This window comes from Triturus cristatus, chromosome 10 (assembly GCF_964204655.1).
Source record: "Triturus cristatus chromosome 10, aTriCri1.1, whole genome shotgun sequence".
Lineage (NCBI taxonomy): Eukaryota > Metazoa > Chordata > Amphibia > Caudata > Salamandridae > Triturus > Triturus cristatus.
Genome location: NC_140593.1, coordinates 391791412 through 391810699, shown reverse-complemented (window position 1 = coordinate 391810699; position 19288 = coordinate 391791412). Strand labels below are relative to the sequence as shown.

The 19288-nt window shown below is 44.8% G+C and overlaps 1 protein-coding gene across 1 annotated transcript in view; it reads right to left on the bottom strand.

Annotated features, from left to right (window-relative positions):
* SPMIP4 (sperm microtubule inner protein 4) overlaps nucleotides 1–15883 on the bottom strand; it is a 312584-nt gene extending 296701 nt beyond the window's left edge. Inside the window, exon 1 of the mRNA XM_085631652.1 lies at nucleotides 15665–15883. Within this exon, the coding sequence (XP_085487778.1) occupies nucleotides 15665–15798 (134 nt within the window). The 5' untranslated portion in view covers nucleotides 15799–15883. The remainder of the gene's footprint in view (nucleotides 1–15664) is intronic.
* Between the last annotated feature and the right edge of the window lie 3405 nt (nucleotides 15884–19288).

The following is a 19288-nucleotide window of genomic DNA, read 5'->3' as shown; positions in this document are numbered from 1 at the left end:
TCATAGTACACACTTAAACACGGTATTGACATGAAGTACAAAAGAAAGTTTGGTGTTGAAGATGAGTCAGACAAATTTTAGGCATTGCTAGAGGAGGGAAATTCAATGAGAGCTCGAAAGGGATTTGATTCATAGTAAAATGATCTCCTCAATACAAAACATTGCTCGGTTAAGGTGGAAAAGGAAAACTAATATAAGGCAAATATATAATATTTATATACGGAAGGAATTTTGTTTTTTGATTGCGCCCCTTTTTCAAAGAAGGACCTATTGCTATTGCTTTAAAAGTATACACTGTTTATTTTTATTTTATTCAGTTGAAGGTATACACATATCTGAAAACTCCAATTATAATGATGGTCATTAGTAAAACAATAAAATCAGTTTTATTTCACTATTTGGCCTTACTCCAGCGACAGTATTGACATTCTAATGCACAGAACGTTTAATCTGTAGGAAAAACACAACACTAATGGCCTCCAGCATTGTTGAAAAGGCCTTTGCAAGAAAAACGTTTGATATTGTAATCAGTTTCTGCAATGACTTGCCCAGACATATCTGTATTTGACATTGAAGCCATTGATTAACAGTGCAAATATGCATATAGCTCATTGAAAGAATGATCGGTCGCAAGAAGTTGCTCCCTGTGTGGGGTAAATAATGACACATTTCTTACGCTCACTTTTACTCACACTGTGAAACCATTAAAACGTAGCTAAAGAAGGAAAGCTCTCAAGAGCATTAGTCTGATCAAACATATAGTGTATGTGTGAATGCTGCCTGGTTTCTCAAGTCTCCACAAACTCCTGTTTGACTTGCACTTTACATGTGCAAATTTAGACCCTAACCAGCAAAGTAAGCAGGTTGATAGAGGATTTGCTCTTGTGCCAAGCACACCCAACGAATGGCCTTACACAAAGACTTAAATCCACCATATCTTCCTCTGAGAGGTCCCTTGACAGACGGAGTCTTTCACCAATCTTACTAGAGATCACAATACAGCAGTGTGGAAGCTCTTCAAACTTCCAAGATCCAAAATTTGAATCTCTTTCACACAAAAGGCAATATTTGAACTGGTTACGAGTCGTGAAACTGGTTGAATTACAGGAAATTTGTTCTGAAGATCGTGTTGATTGTGGTGTCTAACATGAATTTCTGCAAAGGAAATAGACTTTTCGGCCGATTATGATGCGAATGGCATCGTAATGTGCCGGTCGGATTCCTTTACGACCGCCTATTAAGATGTAGGCGGTCGGTAAGGAATCCAACCGGTCATTCCAGCTGGCTTCGACGGGCTCAGGGAGCCCGTCCGCCAGTTGGAATGTGCCATGTAATCTCAAGGGCGGGCCTTTCATTTTCCCAGCAGGGCCCCCTATGATGCCCCCCTGTTGATCCCTGCACCTTGTGGAAGGCATCTTGCGCTGGGATGGACTGCACCTCCCATTTTACAATGGGAGCATGCATTCCGGCCGGTTTCCCGTCGGAATGCATGCTCCCATAGAAAAATATAATGGGGCGGTCGGGACCGACAACTAGGTATCGGTCCGATGACCGATACGGTGTCGGGCGGAGTGATTCCACCCGACATCGTAGTGAGCCTCTTAATGTGTCCCAGCAAGATCCGTTAGACTTATATCAGGTTGTCAAATGGCGGTCCCTGGATTTACAAAGAAATAGTAAAGGGCTTTCCCCCCATGGCAATAGAAATGGAACATGGTGCTACTAAAAAATTAAAGGACTGAGAACCACCTAGATGTCTGATGGAAGATCCTGTTTCCTCTATCTAAGTTTATTGGGCCTGGGAGATGAGCTCGTATTAAGTCTCACCCAAGACAGCACAGGCATTGTCTACTGCAAGGCACATTGCCAGCTTACAGTGGGCTTAGAGCCTGTCTATTGCTTACCATTTGTTGGCTTTATTTTCACTCTCATTTGTTTGCCTCTTATATGTCACATTCCATTGACTTTCCTTCCTCTTCCGGTGTTTGTCCCTCCGCCAGAGCATGGACCCATTACTTGTGTCCTGCCACTACTCCTGTTTCAGGTGTCACATTTTTCGTTTTAGTTAAGCACTCTATGAGAGTGCACATGATTTCCAGCTGCCTCCCTTTTATCCTTCATGTTCCTCTTTCTCACACATGTGTTTCTCCCCTTACCCTCTCTCCCTCAGTTACTGTTCTTGCTTCCACCCTGCCTTCCCACCTTCCCCTGCCATTCTTGTTTCCACACTCCCCTCTATTGTTCATATGCTAACCCATCCTTGCTCACCCACCCTCTGTTGTCTCTGTGCTTCCCGATGGCTAGCCACCCACCCTACAGTGTCTATTTTCTTCCCTTTCCATGCCCACCCTGTGATGTCCGAAAGCTTTGTACTCAAACCGGCCCATTTTTCCTTTACCGTGTGCTTCACCATCCCCCATCCCTGCCCTCCCAACCTCTGTTATCTGTGTGCTTCCCCATTCTTCCCCACCTGCCCACCCTCAGTTATCTGCCTGCTTTTCCAGAACCACCTGACCTCTGTTTCTGTTCCCTATCTCTATATCTGTGTGCTTTCCCATCCTCGCCTGCCTGCCAGCCCTCCATGTGCTTTCCCATCCTCGCCCTCCCACCCTTTGTTTTCCGTGTTCCATCATTTCCCACCCTCTGTTGTTCGTGACCATTGTTGTCTCTCACTTGTTCTTCCCTCCCCACCAGCATCCTTCTCGCTCTGTCCTCCCTCACTTCATTTTGCCATGTCCCATGCCTGCTCCCCACCCCACCCACGCCCAGATTTTTAAAAAAAGATTGAAACATATTAGTGATATATCAAAAAAATACATTTTATGGAACGTTTTATTTACTAATCCATCCCTGACTGGTAAATAAATGGAAAAAAATGTTCACCTCATTTTGTAGATTTGCCCATCCATGTTGCTGCATGCATACAAAATAACGGAACGGCTGCATAGTAGCTTTTTTTAACCTTATTTTCAGTCATGCTGCGCATCAGCCACTCTACTCTGCGGCCTCCCTAATGTCCTATTACTTACCAGTAATCTTCATTACTCCTGGTCCCGTTGTCCTCGTCCCATTCCTAACAAGTGGAGATTACTATCTCCGCGACAGAAAAAAAGAACAGGAGCATGCTGTGATACCTACCCCACTCCCTCCCGCTGGGAGTACATAAGCGGTACCAGCCCAGCATGCAGCCTGTTCTTTTTTTCTGTCTTTCGACAGAATGGGACGTGTTTGCTGACTTACCTGTGTTTTTCTTCCATGGATGTCTCGTCGGGCTGCTGGGCTGTCCTCGACGTCCTGTTCCGCGTCTCCTGGCCTGCCGGGCTTGCTGGGAGTCGCGTTGATGGGCGCCCGGCCCTTTGCGGCTGGGGCGCCGGCTCTCCGGATCTCTTCCGGGTTCCAGCGCGCGTCTTCCTATGGCTTGGCCGGACTGGGAGGAGTGCTGATGCAGCTGTTTTGGGGGTCCAGGGGCTGCGCTGGGCGGTGCTCCTGGTCTCCCTGCCTGGCTTGTTGGTGTGCTGCTGGCCTTCTTTCCTTCCTGACGCCCCTGCTGTTCGTGAATGGGACGAGGACAGGAGGGACCTGGGGGTAAAGTCATTGCCAAGGCCGATAGGTCTCATAGGAGAGACCTATTGGCTTTGCTAATGCTTGTTTATCATTGATTCATTCACATCCAAGGTGCCAGCAGTTGAACGTCAAGCGAGAGAAAGTAAGAAAAATTATATAATAATCTCTCCATCGTTTTTACGTGTTTATTTAAAATATTTCTTAGTAAATACTACTTCTATGTGGTGCTTGCCGGCAGACTGCAATTAAGGCTATTAGAGACACAGTTCATGAAGCAACATTTTGAACTAAGTTGATGAAGACAGTCATGTTGGTAGAATCGATGACAAAGTTTAGAGGTATTACAACTATAATGTGCACAATCACTCCCTAACCCACTCCCACTCCCATTCCATCTCTGTCTCTCTCCCATTCCATCTCTGTCTCTCAACCACATGCACCCACCTTCAAACGCCCTTGCCATCACTCCAACAGAGGTTGATTTTTGTAACAAGTCTAAGAAGCATTGGCTTCGCCTTTGAGACATATTGGCTTTAACAATGATTTGTAGGGTCGAGCTTGTGTGAAAAGCATGCGCTAGACAATGCGCTCTCACGCGCAATACACTATTGTGTACAATAAGGGGCTTGCAGCCCACGTATTGCTTGCCATTCATAGTCACTCTTCTTTTCTGCATCCTGTTTGGCCAGCACATGTCTTGGCGCCACTTCCTGTTTCTTCTGTGGAGAATTGACCACGCACTCATTGATTAATTTAATGTATTCATCTTAATTAGTGTCCTTCGCTATCACGCTGTGTTTTAGGTACTGTTTCTGTTGGCCGGCTTTATTCATCCCCCTCTTCACCCGACCTTGGTCAGTGGCATGGCTAGGGCTTAGATACAGAAAACAACAATTACCTCCGACACCATCAATTGATTTTTCCTTTTGCCTCAGATGGCTTTTTTAATTAGCCCTAAGCTGTAAATATATACATATCTCAATTACACATTTAGTTTAGCAAAAACAGATATTCCTATCACGGAACAAGCTAGAAATGAACCTTCGCATATAGCTTCTATATATCAAACTTGTGAAAAATACACATATATACAACATTAACAGTACATATAAATATATACATCAGACAAAAAATTATATCCGACATATTACAAATATACACACATGTATTGGTCCTACTATTTTTTCATATATACAACTCTTATATCATTTATCCTCAAAATACAATAGTCCTTTTTAGGCCACAAGGAGGGCAAACCAAGTTATCGAACTCGATAAGTAAACCCAACTAATAGGGCTTTATTTTCTGTCCATATAGTAGGAGCAAACGTATATTCGGTTCTATATAGGGCCTCTCCCAAAGGAATTAGAACCAACGCGTTTCGACCTTCTAAGGGGCACGTTTTCATGCGAAGGTCTTTATCAGGGTGTAACTTTTTTCAAGGGTAGGACTTGTAATGCCAGTGTGAATTAAAAAAAGTAGGAACTAGTGAAAGGCTGAATAAACGTGCACTATTTACATGATTTTTGGTAATTATCTACCGTAAACCATACCGTATTGTAGTTTGCATGTAGCAAGAAGATATAATTTCTTGATGTGGCGGACAGAGGTCCCTATGTAGAGTTTCTCTGAGCTGGGATGGCTGAAAAAAATATATATACATAGTACAAATTTTTTGATGGCTCTAAGAGCGAATTAGTTCTATTAATGCAGACAAGTATATTTGTCTTTTAGTGACTTATGGGAGGCAGGGGAAAAGTGGGAGGCCTTAGGCCACCCATGGTGGCACCTGAGAATCTAAGAGCGGGGGTTGTTGGCGATTCCTGCATCCGCTGCCCCGCGACCTCCACAGTTGAGAGCAGGGGGGTTCCAACCGCCGCCCCCAAAACTCGTACTGCTTGGGGCTGACCCCCCCCCCTTGCTATGCCACTGCCCTTGGTATGTGTTTCTTTATTATTGTTGTTCACGTTTTTTATTATCCCCCACCCGCCCATTGTTCGTGTTTCTTTATACTACCCCACCTGCCCATCTGTCTCCCTCAAGCCAGTGTTACTTTCCAAAGAGTTTAGAAATAGGCATCACTTGTCTCACCGGACCGCTTTACAGTTACCTTTATGCAAGTTGTATTATAACCATGAATGCAGTATATGGGTGTCACCTAGGCGCTATATTCCGCCTGCGTAGAGCAAGGATACCCCGAGACGCCGTAAGTGTACTAAGGTTTTATTTATAGATACAGGGACAGTTTCTTGTTCTCTCTCTCTCCCGACTCGTCTGTTGGGGTCGTCTGCTCGTCCTCTTCTCCTCTTTTCCGAAGTCGTCTCAGCGGGAACCCTCCGAGGGACATGTAAGGAAGGGAACACCAATATATTAGGGGATTATCCTGTCCTGCTACGAGCTGAGGGGGGAAGGGTAGTGAGGAGTCACCGGGGTTCCGTCACCAAACAACACACGTGGGATCAAAGCAACTCGGTGAGCGAGGGATTCCTGACAAAGAACCTCCCCCATAACCCTGTGACCTCCCTTGAAAGAAAAACACCCGTCTATCTCCCTCCCCGTGTGGATAAGAAGCCCAGGATCCGGCCCCGTACCTTTCCCAGCCACGCTCCTCCAGGCGCGTGGCAGGGCGAGTCGCCGTGAAGTTGGCCTCCTGGCTCTGCAGCTCTTTCCTCTCCGCTCCGTCCGGCCGCCGAATCCCGATCTCCTCTCTCCTGCTCACTCTCCGTCTTCTTCGCTCCGCTCTCTCCTGCTACGACCTCTCCTCCTCTGGCTTGCGCGCCTTCGTCCGTCCTGACTTCCGCCTTAGGGTGTTCGGTACTCTCTGATTGGCCCGGTGTCTGTGACGTCAGGGGAGGCGTTTCGGTTGTTACTGCGAGCCAGTCTACGTTAAAGGGACCGCCAGCACCCTGCAGAGGAGGTGTAAGGGGTCCGTCAGCGAGGGGTTTCCCATCATGTGCCTCTGTTTCGGGGACTCGGCGACAATGGGCCTGACTCATTTCAACTAACTGTTAATCTCAACCTACCTATAATTTCAATCTCCTGATCCCTTCAGCTGTGCTCATGATTTAAATAATCATGCATGGCGTACTAGAGGTGTTGCTGCAGGTGTTGCTGCAGGTGTGACCAATGTGCCAGATCTGCTCAATGGTAGATTCTCCACATTCAAATTATGTTGGTTACTCTGCATGAGTACCTCATGATATGATAGATGCACGCACGCCCTGTAGAGCTCACTTTCGATATATGCACCGAAGCAGCACAGCACACTAATCCAGGGGTAGCAGTCACGGCTCGCGGGTGGGGGGCCAGGCACAGGGGGTGACATGGGCTGCTTTTTTTTTTTTAAACAACTTACCTTGCTCCGCCCCCGGGTCCCACGTCTTCTCTCCTGGTCGCCTGTGTCTGACTCCAGGCCAGAACAGGAAGGAGGCAGCCAGGCTCCCGCCCCTAAGCCAGTCACAACGCTGCAGTGCAGTGTTGTGATTGGTCTGAGCGCCGTCAGCCAGGGGCTGGAGGGGTGGGCATGTTCTCCATGCAGGCTGTAATGCAGCCTGCATGGAGAACAGGGAAGTGCGCATTATTGTTTTGGGCGGCCCGAGAGGGCCGACCAAACAGTCATTGCGCACAGGAGTGTTCTACCACTCCTCCCTTGCAGCTCCGCACCACCCCCTCATGCACTGCCACAGCAGGAGGAAAAAATAAAATGATAATAACATTCAGTTATTATCATTTTATTTTTACCTTTTTTGCTGCTCCTGGCAGTCGGGCGACGCTCCCCCACCTTAGCAGACGAGTCGCCACTGCACTAATCTTTACTAATTCAATATGTCTATAATGCGGGCTTAATGGTCAGGGTCTTTCAAACTAAATTTTAGTTTAAAAAATTCATCCATTTTAGAACAGCATAATCCCTTCATCATCAAGGATAACTTCGGCTTTTTATATATTAATAGTTATCTCGATTGGGAATGTGATATTTCATTATATTGATGCTTATTCGAATACAAGTTCTTAAATGTATTTGCATTTTGCTGTTTTTTAATAGAAAGTCACAAAAGATTCTAATTTATACTTAAACATTGTGCTTTCACTACTCTGAAAGCAAATTACTGCATTTTAAAAGTAACTTTCATGTTCTCATTTCAGTGTTCAGTGTATAGTCTTTACCGACCATGGTCTCAGCAAGCCATTGCGGTCAGGTCTGTTTTCTATTTCAAATAACTGGCCCACGTCCTCCTAGTTTGCCCACCTTCAGTATCTATGATTCATTTAGGAATGTGCTGTATGTGTTGTGGGGTTCTATTCCAGCATGGCAGTCTTTGTGTCTGAGTTTTACTTGTCACCGGGCTGGACTAGCCATAGGGGGCACCGGCCGTTTCCTCAGTGGGCCGCCAGGGTGGGGGCCGGTTTTGGACCCCTCGGGCCGTTTTTAGGTCGAGCCCTGAGCCAGTGAGCAAGCGCTGCTCTGTGGTTGATCTGTGGTAGTTGACTACGTGAGGAAAGCCCCGCTCACTCCCTCGCCCATCTTTTTCATTGGCTTGTGTCTTTGTCGTTCCTAAAGGCTGCCTTCCGATTAGTTTATAGGCTTGTTAGTTCCTCCTTATGAGGGCCATGTCGCTTTTGTATCCTTCCATAGCTACTGGCCCCCTTACTTCGAGTGTTGCACAGTATGTTTTATTTAGATTGTGAGCACTATTTTCTTCCCGTGCCTTCTCCACCCCTTCCGCAGTCCGTGCCTTCTCGCCCCCGCCCGCACTCCCATTGTTTATGCCACTTTGCATTCCTAGTCCGGCTCTGACTGGTGCCAGGTCCAAACAGTTTCCCCGACATGATTCTTGGGTTGGAACCTGGTTGGGAGGAGGAAGACTGGCTCCTGGTGACTAACCCTGGCCGTACTGTGACCCTGTACAACATGAAAGTATAGTGTAGTTATGTTTGGATAGTGATTCAGTTTTTTTCTAGGGAATATGCCTTCATATCTTTCGTCTTGGGGTCACTCTTCCTTTATTGGTTTGCCCCCAACCAGTATTTGCTTCACCACATTATCATGGTAAACATTTTTACCCTCTTTTTGCTGTATTAAACAAGCAGTTTTCCCAGGAAACACCTTGTTTACATTGGCCTGAAATAACACCTCTTTCTTTGTATATGGGAAATGAACCCATTCCTCTTTCAGTTTTTGATTGGTGAATGGAAAGAGTACTTTGATTACTCTTAATACGCAATGTCTTCATCTTCGCTGCACCCCAGTTGTAGGATGAATACATAGTTGTCTGATAATGTTACCAGATGACTCATGCCACGAAGAACACGGTGCTCCAATTCTGGGCTTTTCCTTTATCAGTCATTGAAACTTCACAAATTAACTTAACCTCACAATTTTGTGTGTGATTGATATGGACATAGCTTCATGCTTTGTTGCTATACCATGTATTCTTTTTATAACTTCATGTATATTACTTTTTTTCTTCTTATCTTGAGATAACATAATGTATTGCACCATACCTTTTTCATTTTTTGCCTTTCTTTACTCTGCTATTTTAATTCTGTTTCTTCTCCCACCTAATGTCACTTTGTTCTCCCCCTCCCACTGATGAAAGTAAAAAAAAAATGCTATGAAGCGGCCAGCGCTGGCCGCTTCATAGCGCTTTTTTTGATAAACACGTTTTTATTGTTTTTCTTGCTGATAGAACAGGTCGCATTAAAACCAACACAAGGCTCCTGGTGGGGCTGAAATCAACATAGTCACAGTGGCATAGCAAGGAGTGGGGTTGGGGGGGCGGTCTGCTCCAGACAGCACGATTTTTGGGGGTGGCGGCTTCGCCCCCTCACCTGCGGCCACGAGGGGCGGTAAATGCAGGAATCGATTGCCAGCACACCCCCCCCCACTCCCCCCGATCTCACGCTCGCTGAGGGGCAGCAAAGGCTAGGACCACCATGGACACCATAAAGCCTAGCTACGCCACTGCATAGTCATAGTAGCGACAGTATGCAAGATCACATACACTGGTAATGGCATTAGTTTCACACAGTGCTTTAAATGGGAAAAAATAAGTGCAGGTACTCATTAAAATGAGCTAGAGGTGTAATGAGGGGGCGGGGTTAGGGGCGGGGCTAAGGGTAAGACATGATGAAACTAAACTTCTATATTAGTTGCAGCACATATCAAAACACATGAGAAATGTGTTTATATAAACAAAGCAGGTTAACTCACACAAAATGAAAAAGAAATGTGATAATATGTTAACATTTCCTTTTTTTGCAATAGTTGCACCTTCTTAATTTCATACTGTTAATTGCTGTTTGGCACAATACTATATATTCTTGAGCACGCTTGTAGGAAGACTGAAAATACCCCCCCGTCGAACCAAAGCTCTTATGGCACCAAGCAAATGGAGCAACTCATAATGACCCTTCCCAGAAGATATCTCTTGTCTCTTCCATCAATCTATCCATTCATCCTTTCATCCTACCATTTATCTGCTGATCTCCGCCATTTAACCGTTACATGCTATCATCTATTCAGTCTTTCATCAATCATTCAGTTTTTCACCATTCCGTCTATCCACCCTTCATATCTAAACCTATCCATCCATCTATCTCCAAACCTATCCATTCATCCTTTCACTCATCCATCTCTTTATCTACCCTTTCCCTCATCCATCAATCCTTTTGTTCATCCATCAACCCTTTCACTCCTTTTTTCCATCCACCCTTTCACTCAATCCCTCCTTTCACTCATCCATCACCCACCCTTTCATCCATCCTCCCTACCTTTCATTCATCCATCCAATCTTTCACTTATCCACCCATCATCCACCCTTTTATCCAATCATCCACCCTCTTGCACTCATGCATGCTTTCACTCATCCATCGATCTATCCATCCATCTATACATCCACCCTTGCTCACTCATCCATCCACTCACTCATCCACTCACCCATCAACCCACCAACCCTCCCTTTTACGTTATTTATGAATCTTTGTCACCGATCTGACGTGTACAAAGTGCCACACATGTTCTTTAAAATACCTCCTGAGAGTGTCTTGATTCTCTCTCTCTTTCTTTCACTTTTCTCTTACAAAAACAGGCCCCCAAATGCAGGCAAACACAAAACATAAGCAGACACACAAAAGACTCGGTATGATGAAAGCCATGTTATACTCTTCACCTACCATGGCTTTTTGAATTGCCACCAGGGCCGGACTGGCCGTAGCCTGATTGCCACTGCCATGACTCCTGTGTTTGCAGAAATTCACAGGATAGTGTGAATGTGATTGACAGTGTAAAGAGGACGGTCTCCCACGAGGAAAATCGCACCCTCCCGGCACTCCGCTGTTGCTTTTTGAATAATTATTCTTTCAATCACAGTGTTGGCAAATTTGTATTTAATTCTGTTACAAATTTCATTTAAATCATCTTGTGGATCTGCAGCACTAATGTTGACTACAAACCCCGATTCCAAAATCAAGAATATCACTCTTTGTAATCCAAGCGCTTGATACCAACGTGTGTACAATTCATTCAAAAAAACAAAGTACATCGATGTACTGCTCCAGTAACACCTAGTTACCGTTAAACAATGGTGCCTTAATGTCACAATCATGCGTTCAAGTTCCTGACCACGTGAAATAACATGGTTTCTATTCACAGTTATTTTACATTGGAGACAGTGACTCACATTTGCATTTTCTATTTTTTGTTTCCTTTCAATTCTTTGTCACGTTACACGTTCTTTTATTCCATGTAATTGACACCACGTCCCATTGCAGACGTCTTGTGTTTTAGGTGAAGCGGTGTTCACTTTATTAACTTCTGAGTTGCACCGGGTTCTCATTCACTTGCATTCTGATCTACGTCAGAAGCACTTATTTAAGTTTGGTATTACAATTAAGCGAACACACTTTCTTTCTTACGGGCACATTCTTGTGCCAGACACCCGTTATTTTTCTACAGTCACCCTTGGGGCTGCTGAGCCACTCGTATTATGAACGTCAGTAAGACGCGTACTGTGGGTCGAATTCAGGCAAAGAATACCCACTGGCACCCTAAACATCAGGACAGGGACAACTTCATGCATTAAGCTTGTTTATACTTAAAGGAGTGTGATCGCAACCTTCGTTTTTGCAATGTGATTGACAGCAGAGGGCCTGAACGGACCCTGCTCCATCAAACACATCACAGCGTGATGGCGAGCACCCGGACATTATTCAAAGGAGCCCTGCTGAATAGCTCAGCTGGGGCTCAGATGGGTCTACAGAAGCGGCGCCTTGGCTGATGGAGACACGTTCCACTCCTGCTCACCAGCACAGTCAATGAGCCACCTTTTCATGAGTACCGGTACTCTCCAGGGCAGTAGAGAAGTGCCGGTACTCAGAGTGATAATTCTAAGAAGTGCCGGTACTCAGTACCGGGGAGTACCGGCCCATTTAAAGCACTGGTTTCACAAGAACGCCCTCATAATCAGTCCACACCCCCACCTCAGACCCTTTATTCCAGATTTTAGCACGCTTAGCCGGACATCCTCGTGCCTCGTATACTAGCTTATCTTGTTGAGCACACCAGTCCACCCCGCGTCTCCACTGTGACATTACTGGAGGTTTGGAAGATTTCCAATGGGTCACAATGTTCCCTTTGGCCACCAGCATTGCCATCCCCAGCAATGCGTAGTCTGTTTGGGTCACCCCTGCAACCTCAAGCACTCCCAGATGGATCAGTAGTGCTTTTTTAACCGTCCCGTTACCCATCAACACCCGCCGGCCAGTTACCCATCCCCCTGCCCACCCCGTTACCCTCCCACACCCACTCTCACTGTTACCCCCTCACGCCTGATTGCCAAAGACAACAGCTCGCTCATAGGCGAGACCTATTGGCTTTGGCATCCATTGTTCACCATGCAGTACAGAAGCGCATCTGCTGGGCAGCATGGCAGAAAATAATGTAACCAAAAGTGCTATGATGCAACCACCACATCATTTTGTGGGCACGAGCCAGCACGGATCTGTTCACCTTCAAAATGAGCAAACATGTTTTTTCTTTTTATTTAACAATCCGAGATAAATTAGTCAATAAAAAGCTGCATAAAATGGGATTTTTTGATATAGGGTTAATGCATTTTTGTTTTAAAGCAAAAAAACAAACAAAGCGGGAAGTTGGTTGGGGAACAGGTGGGGGACGAGCTAAAATGGTGGATAGAGAAGGATGTTGGTGGGGGAAAAAAGGAGAGGCGAGGGACAATAGGGAAGCACACAGACAACGGAGGGAGGGGGCAAGGATGCAACAGAGTGTTGAAGCACATAGACAGTGGAGGTTGGGCTGGCAGTCAGGGAAGGGGAACACCAGGACAACAGAGAGTGGGCATGGATGGGGAAGTAAAAGGACAACAGAGAGTGGGCAGGTGAGGATGGGGAAGCGAACAGTCAACGAAGGGCAAGCAGGTAGGGATGGGGAAGCACATGGACTACAGAGGCTGTGGGAAAGCAAGAAGGGCAATGGAAGTTGGGCGAGGATGGAGGAAGCAAGGAAAGCAAATGAGGGAGGGCGTGCAAGGGAATAAACAAACAGGCAAGAAAGAGGAACATGGAGTACACAAATGAGACAGTTGGAAAGCATGTACGGTTGTAGAGCACTTACACTAAAAGAATTAAGCACTCCCTGAAGTTGGAATAGTGCAAGGACACAATAAATAGGTCCATGCTCCAGGAGAGGGACAATCACCAGAAGAGGAAGTAAATCCAAGTGATGCTGACAAATATAAAGCGAGCAAATGAGAGTGACAATAAAGCCAAACAATGGTAAGCAATCAGTAGACTCAAATCCCAATGGATGCTAACAATAGGTCTTGCAACAACCAGTGCATGCGCTGAATTAAACAAGACATAAAAAACAGGAGATTCGACCTTCAAATGAACTTCATTGCACAACTAATTAATAGGTATGTGCACAATTGCAGAACGGTACCTAAGCATCATCACATCTTCCGTTGCATGATTAATTAAAACCATTACAAAATTCTCTAATTCTTCATACTAAAACACATTGTAAACAGGCTAGCGTAAAAAAATTCATACATGTTAAACATGCATATTTAAATTATTGATACCAAGGCGTACGTGTCCTAACATACACCTCGCTAAAAACGTGGATGGGCCCCCAAGGTACATAAGGTGGTAGTGTAAAGTGCTGTTTTGACCAAGTCCTCACAAGTCTCATCTCAATTCAATGAAAAGTGTCTAAGTAAGGGGTCTGGGGAGCCACAGTAATTCACTGGGGCATTGTTTGGGTCCCCGGAGAAGCATAAGACATGTAAAGTGCTATTATGACTAATTCCTCACCAATCACTGGCACAGCTCATGCGCGTCACTGAAATAGTCCAGTCTATATGGGCTGTATTCAAACAGCGATGGACTCCAGAAAGTGCCTGATGGATGCATTAGACATGGTGGGCAGAGGGGATTCACTGAGGCGTTATTTGAGTCCACATAAGAGCCAGCCGCGGCCCGTGCAGGTGAGAGCAATGAGCCCGGTCAGGGAAGATTCGACCCGCGACCACAAGGGAAAATTAAATAAATAATGAATTGTCCCTCGTCATCGTCTGTCGACATCCGCCCCCACACAGCCCGTTGCCCCACCAATCTCACTTGCACGGGCCACGGCTGAAAAGAGCATAAAGTGTGGAAAGTGCTAAGTACCTACGCACACTTCATGAAATCAGTTAAAAATGTCACAAGTGTCATGGCGCTTGTAGAAGTAAAAGTATGAAAACGTGGGACGGGCACTAACGTTGGTAGGTAAACAATTCTGCAAATGTTAATGAGTAAGTACTGGCTTGATCTTTCAGCCCACATTTAACAAATAAAAAAAGCACACCATATCCAGTCTCTAAACAATTTGCCACAAAGTGAATGTGTGGGCAAAAGAGTCTGGAGGAGATTTGTAATTTAGCATAAACCAGACATTTTGTAATTTTCAGATTGTATAATAGGCAAATTCTCACAATTTCTCAGGAAAAAAATTCTGCGCATTCCTATCTACATTAAATTTAGAAAGTATGTATGAAATGAATGACTCTCCCCCTGAATACCCGGGTGACGAAAATTAGCAGAAATATCGTAAAAAATATTAATGTAACCAGTTAAGAAAAGAAGACGAGTGAAAAATGAAAAGACTGCAATGCGAAGACCTATTGATTCCATTGGTGACACGAGGCTCGGCTCCCCATTTAAAAGCGGAAAAGTATTCTCTGCAGTAATTAGGAGTATCGTCCTGTGCTACCCGGAGCAACCTGTCAACACAGTAATTACAAAGGCAGCCAAGCAGGAAACCAAAAGCCACAGGAACGTGACGTGAGCACGCTTAAAAGATGAAGCGGCGTGCTCGGGTGCAAGCAGCACAGCGAGTAAGGAGAGGAAACGGTGACTACCATAGGTATTCAAATGCAGCACTTTTTCACTTTTTCAAGACACTGATTGTACACATTCCTAGAGTGCCAGTGCGCCATAAAGTTCGTACTTTAAATACCTCATGATGAGGGGATACTAGTCACTCAACATGGTGAGCGCTGCTAAGGGGCATTCCAAATTAGTGAAACTCAAGGGTGGGGTCTAGCTGGCTGACAATACAGCGCTTTGGTAGCAAACGTGTTCTAAACATACTAGGGGGCACATTATCAAGCGCGGCGTTACAATTATCGCCGCTTTAGCGGGGAAAAACTGCCGCTAATGGACTTGATAGTATGCCCTTGAGAATTCCAATAGAAGCCCATGTTCTGGTGTGAACCTGGGCTTCTATTGGAATTCACAAGGGCATATTATCAAGCCCATTATCGCCGCTTTAGCGGCAGTTTTCTGCCACTAAAGCGGCGATAATTGTAACGCCGTGCTTGATAATTTACCCCATATTTCGCACACTTGGTTCACGACCTGCTCTCGTTGCATGACAGTTGTGTGAGGTACTGTCTGCATATACAACGCCGGCTCACTCCTGTGTGCTGCTAAATAGCTGTGGTGTTTCCTGGACTACAGACATTACACAGCTCGGTGGAAGTGCTTAGCAGACACCACTGTGTATAAAACAAATCGAATTATATGCGTTTCTTACCGTGCTTGTGACACGGTTGGTCGTGGGGGCAGGTCAAGCGGTGTCAGCAGCTCGGTGGATTGCAAAGTTCTTGAAAGCGAGTCAGCCCCCTCTCGTTCTCTGTAGTAATACGGCATCTCATACATGACGGACATTCTCCCTGTTGCAGCTTTTAAATTCTGTGGGTTGGAAACAGGTTTAAGTCCAGTGACATGTCAGCCCAGCCCTGGGCAGCAACAGTGCGCGGCTGAGCCTCATGCAGACACCTGACACACCAGAGTGCCAGTAACCGCCCGCCTCCGTTGTTCCAATTGGTCCCTTGGTGATAAGGTTACACGTTGAATCAGTGACCCTGTACGGCACTCATTACACAGGCAGAAGAACAATTATACGCAATGTCAAGCACGAGCGATGCCAGCTCAGTATAAATACCAACCCTGGCTGTTATGCTGGTTTGTTTGAAATGTGCATTTAAAGTTTCAGATAGCCTCGAGACTACCCTTTTTTGTATTCTAGCATTATATTTTTACGGGGGCTTTGAAAAGTTTGGTAAACTTTTAACACTATAGGATTTTTTGCAAACCATTGAAAGACTATTAGAGCAGCAAGCAAAGACATTTGTTAAAGGAGAAAACACCCAGCCCACAGCTCCAGACAATGGATTCGGGATAAGGTTGTCAACTTTCCATTAACACTTTTTGTTGGACACTTATCACCTGTGTAGACACTTTACATGTGTGGAGACTCTGGGACATATTTACAAGCCCCTATCGCCACTGAAACGTCACTTTTATCGATGTTCCTGTGGCGATAGGGGCTTCGCCTTATTTACAAGGCAGCGTCAAGCCACTTAAGGTGGCTTAACGCTGCAGTGTTAATAAGGCACCCTTTCACACTATACTTAGCGTGAAAGTGGTGGGAAATAGGTGTTGCGGTGGGCGTTCCACCTCAACACCCATTGATTTTGATGCTGCACCCTATTTACAATGGTGGCATAAATAGGAGGCAGTCCCAAAATTTAGGCCAGGGAAAACCTGGTCTAAGCATGGCGAAACGAGGAGAAATGCTGTTTTTCTCCTCGTTTTTGCTGTTTTTATGTGTTCTACATTATGCAGTACACTGTGCAGCACACATAGAAACAGCAAAATACCATGAATGATTGTTCATGTGCAGGAAGGTGTCCCTTCCTGCACATAAACAATAATAAAAAAAAGATGATTTGCAACTTCTATGTGTGATGCACAATGCAGCACACATAGCAGTTTCAATTCGCCATTAGTGATTGTTTATATGCAGGAAGGGACGCCTTCCTGCACATAAACAATTAATTCCCTCAACGCAAGCACCCTTGCACTATAGTGCAAGGGTGCCTATGTTGGCGCTAGGGAGCTTAATTTAGCTCTAGCACAGGGAGAAGAGCAGGGGTGCACTGTATTATTGTAAATATGGTGCAACCCTGCATTTCTAAAATGATGGAATGTGGCGTTAGCTATTTTGGAGCTAACACGCGCTCCCCACTTTATTGTAAATATGCACCTCTGTGCTTGAAAGCACTTTATGCACACAAATACACCAAAAGATATTTGCTGGGGAGCAGGGCGGATTCTGAGCCAGGAATAATAATCCACATTTGTAAAGCGCGAACAGTCACCCGCAAGGGTCTCTAGGCGCTGGGGGCCGTCGGGAAGATTAAGCAAGCTGTTGCCCAGAGTCACATGGTGCTGGGCTAATCTGCTGCCGGCGCCGGGGGTCGAACCGTGATCCCCAGATTCCAGAGTCAGTCGCCCTGGCCACGGCGCCACACCTCTTCGAAGCTCATTTTTGGGGTGTCATTTCACAGCCTGTTGGTCTAAATCAGGACCTTTTAAAATATTTAACTCGGGTCAATATTAAGATTATTATGTCTGATTTCTGTGTCAAGCACTATTTGAGTTCCAGCCCTTTTAACACCTCCTGGAGTAAGCCTTGACTGCTCGCATTTGACACCTTTGGAGTTTACAAAATGAATAACTCAGTCATCCAAATAGAATGAAATAATCTTTAGAGACGAAACATCAATGGTAAAGTTGAGTATCCATCACAGATACAGCCCAGTAGCTGCCTACTGCCCTGGGACAAAAAAAGAGGTCGCAAAATGTACTACTGTTTTTTTCCTATTATAAGAAAATATTCTAGGGTAGCTTTGATACAGGCAAAATGCTGGTAGCGAGTGCCATAAAAACACATTAACAGGATATTGCACCATGCCACACACATTCATTTTTCCAAATACGATTCACTGTAAAGCAGTGTTGTTTGCTTTAAATGCTTAAATCTGACTTTGTATATCTTTCAATAGCGATATATACATATAAAGACATAGATATATACAAAAACAAAGGTTTTGAACATTATAAGCAAATCAGAATATACATATATATTCCACTGAAAAAACAAAGGTTAAAGTGACATTCTAGTTAAGTGAAAATGTCAGTTCTAAACATAACATTTTAAACTAAAAAAAACACTAAATTCACCAGTTACAGTTCTTTCAAGTAACCATAACTTGCGCCCCGACATGCTCAGTGTTGTCATCAATTATGCCATTTCAGATGTCATCAGTGATGCTATCAATGTTATAGAACATGTCAAGTGTAATGTAATATGTGAGGTCATAAGCAGTGCATGGCTAGGGCACAAGTTATAGTTACTTGAAATACCTATCACTGGTGAACTTCAGTCTTTATTTATAGTTAAAAATGTTACCTTAAGGTTTTCCGCCAAGGTCCAGGAATCAGTGTACGCTGCCACCTTATAGTTAATTTTTTTAATTTTCAGCACATGGGGACTGAGCCTCTGTGTCGTAAAAATAGCCACAACATTTCTCCTAATGCCATTCAGAGTATGAGACCCCTCGGGACTTGCAGAAGCTTCTCGTTCCTGCGGGACTCACTGGAGGTTCTCATTCTCATGGCCAACTAGAAAAGAGACCCTCTTGGGAATTCCCATTGCTCTAATATTTAAAGTTGAGTGATTGCAGGACTCCAGTGAAATTCCTAGGAACCCAACCATCCAGATATATATCAACATTTTTAACCTAAATTTCTCAAAAACTAATGAACGGATTAACACCAAATGACAAAAAGTGCGCTTTCTGGGTAAACATCTAGCTTTCTGCCAAAGCTGATGTAATTCCGTTCAGCCATTTGGGCTGCATTGCTATTCAAATATCCTTCTGAAAATAGCATGAGGGAAATTGTGTTTTGGAACCCCGCCTTTTTTCTCGATCCCCGATTGATGGATCACCCTAAAACTTTCAAGGAAGAAGCTGAGGTGAATGGACCTTTTTTAAAAAAAAAGGTTTTGTGGAGATTCATCAAACTGTGCCAAAGTTATAAGCAAACCAAAAAATACACTTTCTATTTATCTAGGTCATAACTATAACGACACAGTGGCAACTGTAATGTATATGACATTTGTAAGTGGCCCCAACACTTTTATCCATGGCCTAATGTGTGCTACCTTAAAATGCACTTCTAGAGATGCCACTAATTTGCATTCATTCACAAATCCATGGCTGTTTAATTACAGGTCTCCACATTCACTATTAGCACCTCTAAAGTCAAGTGTGTCCATGAAGCTGCATTGTACAGGACCCCTCCTATG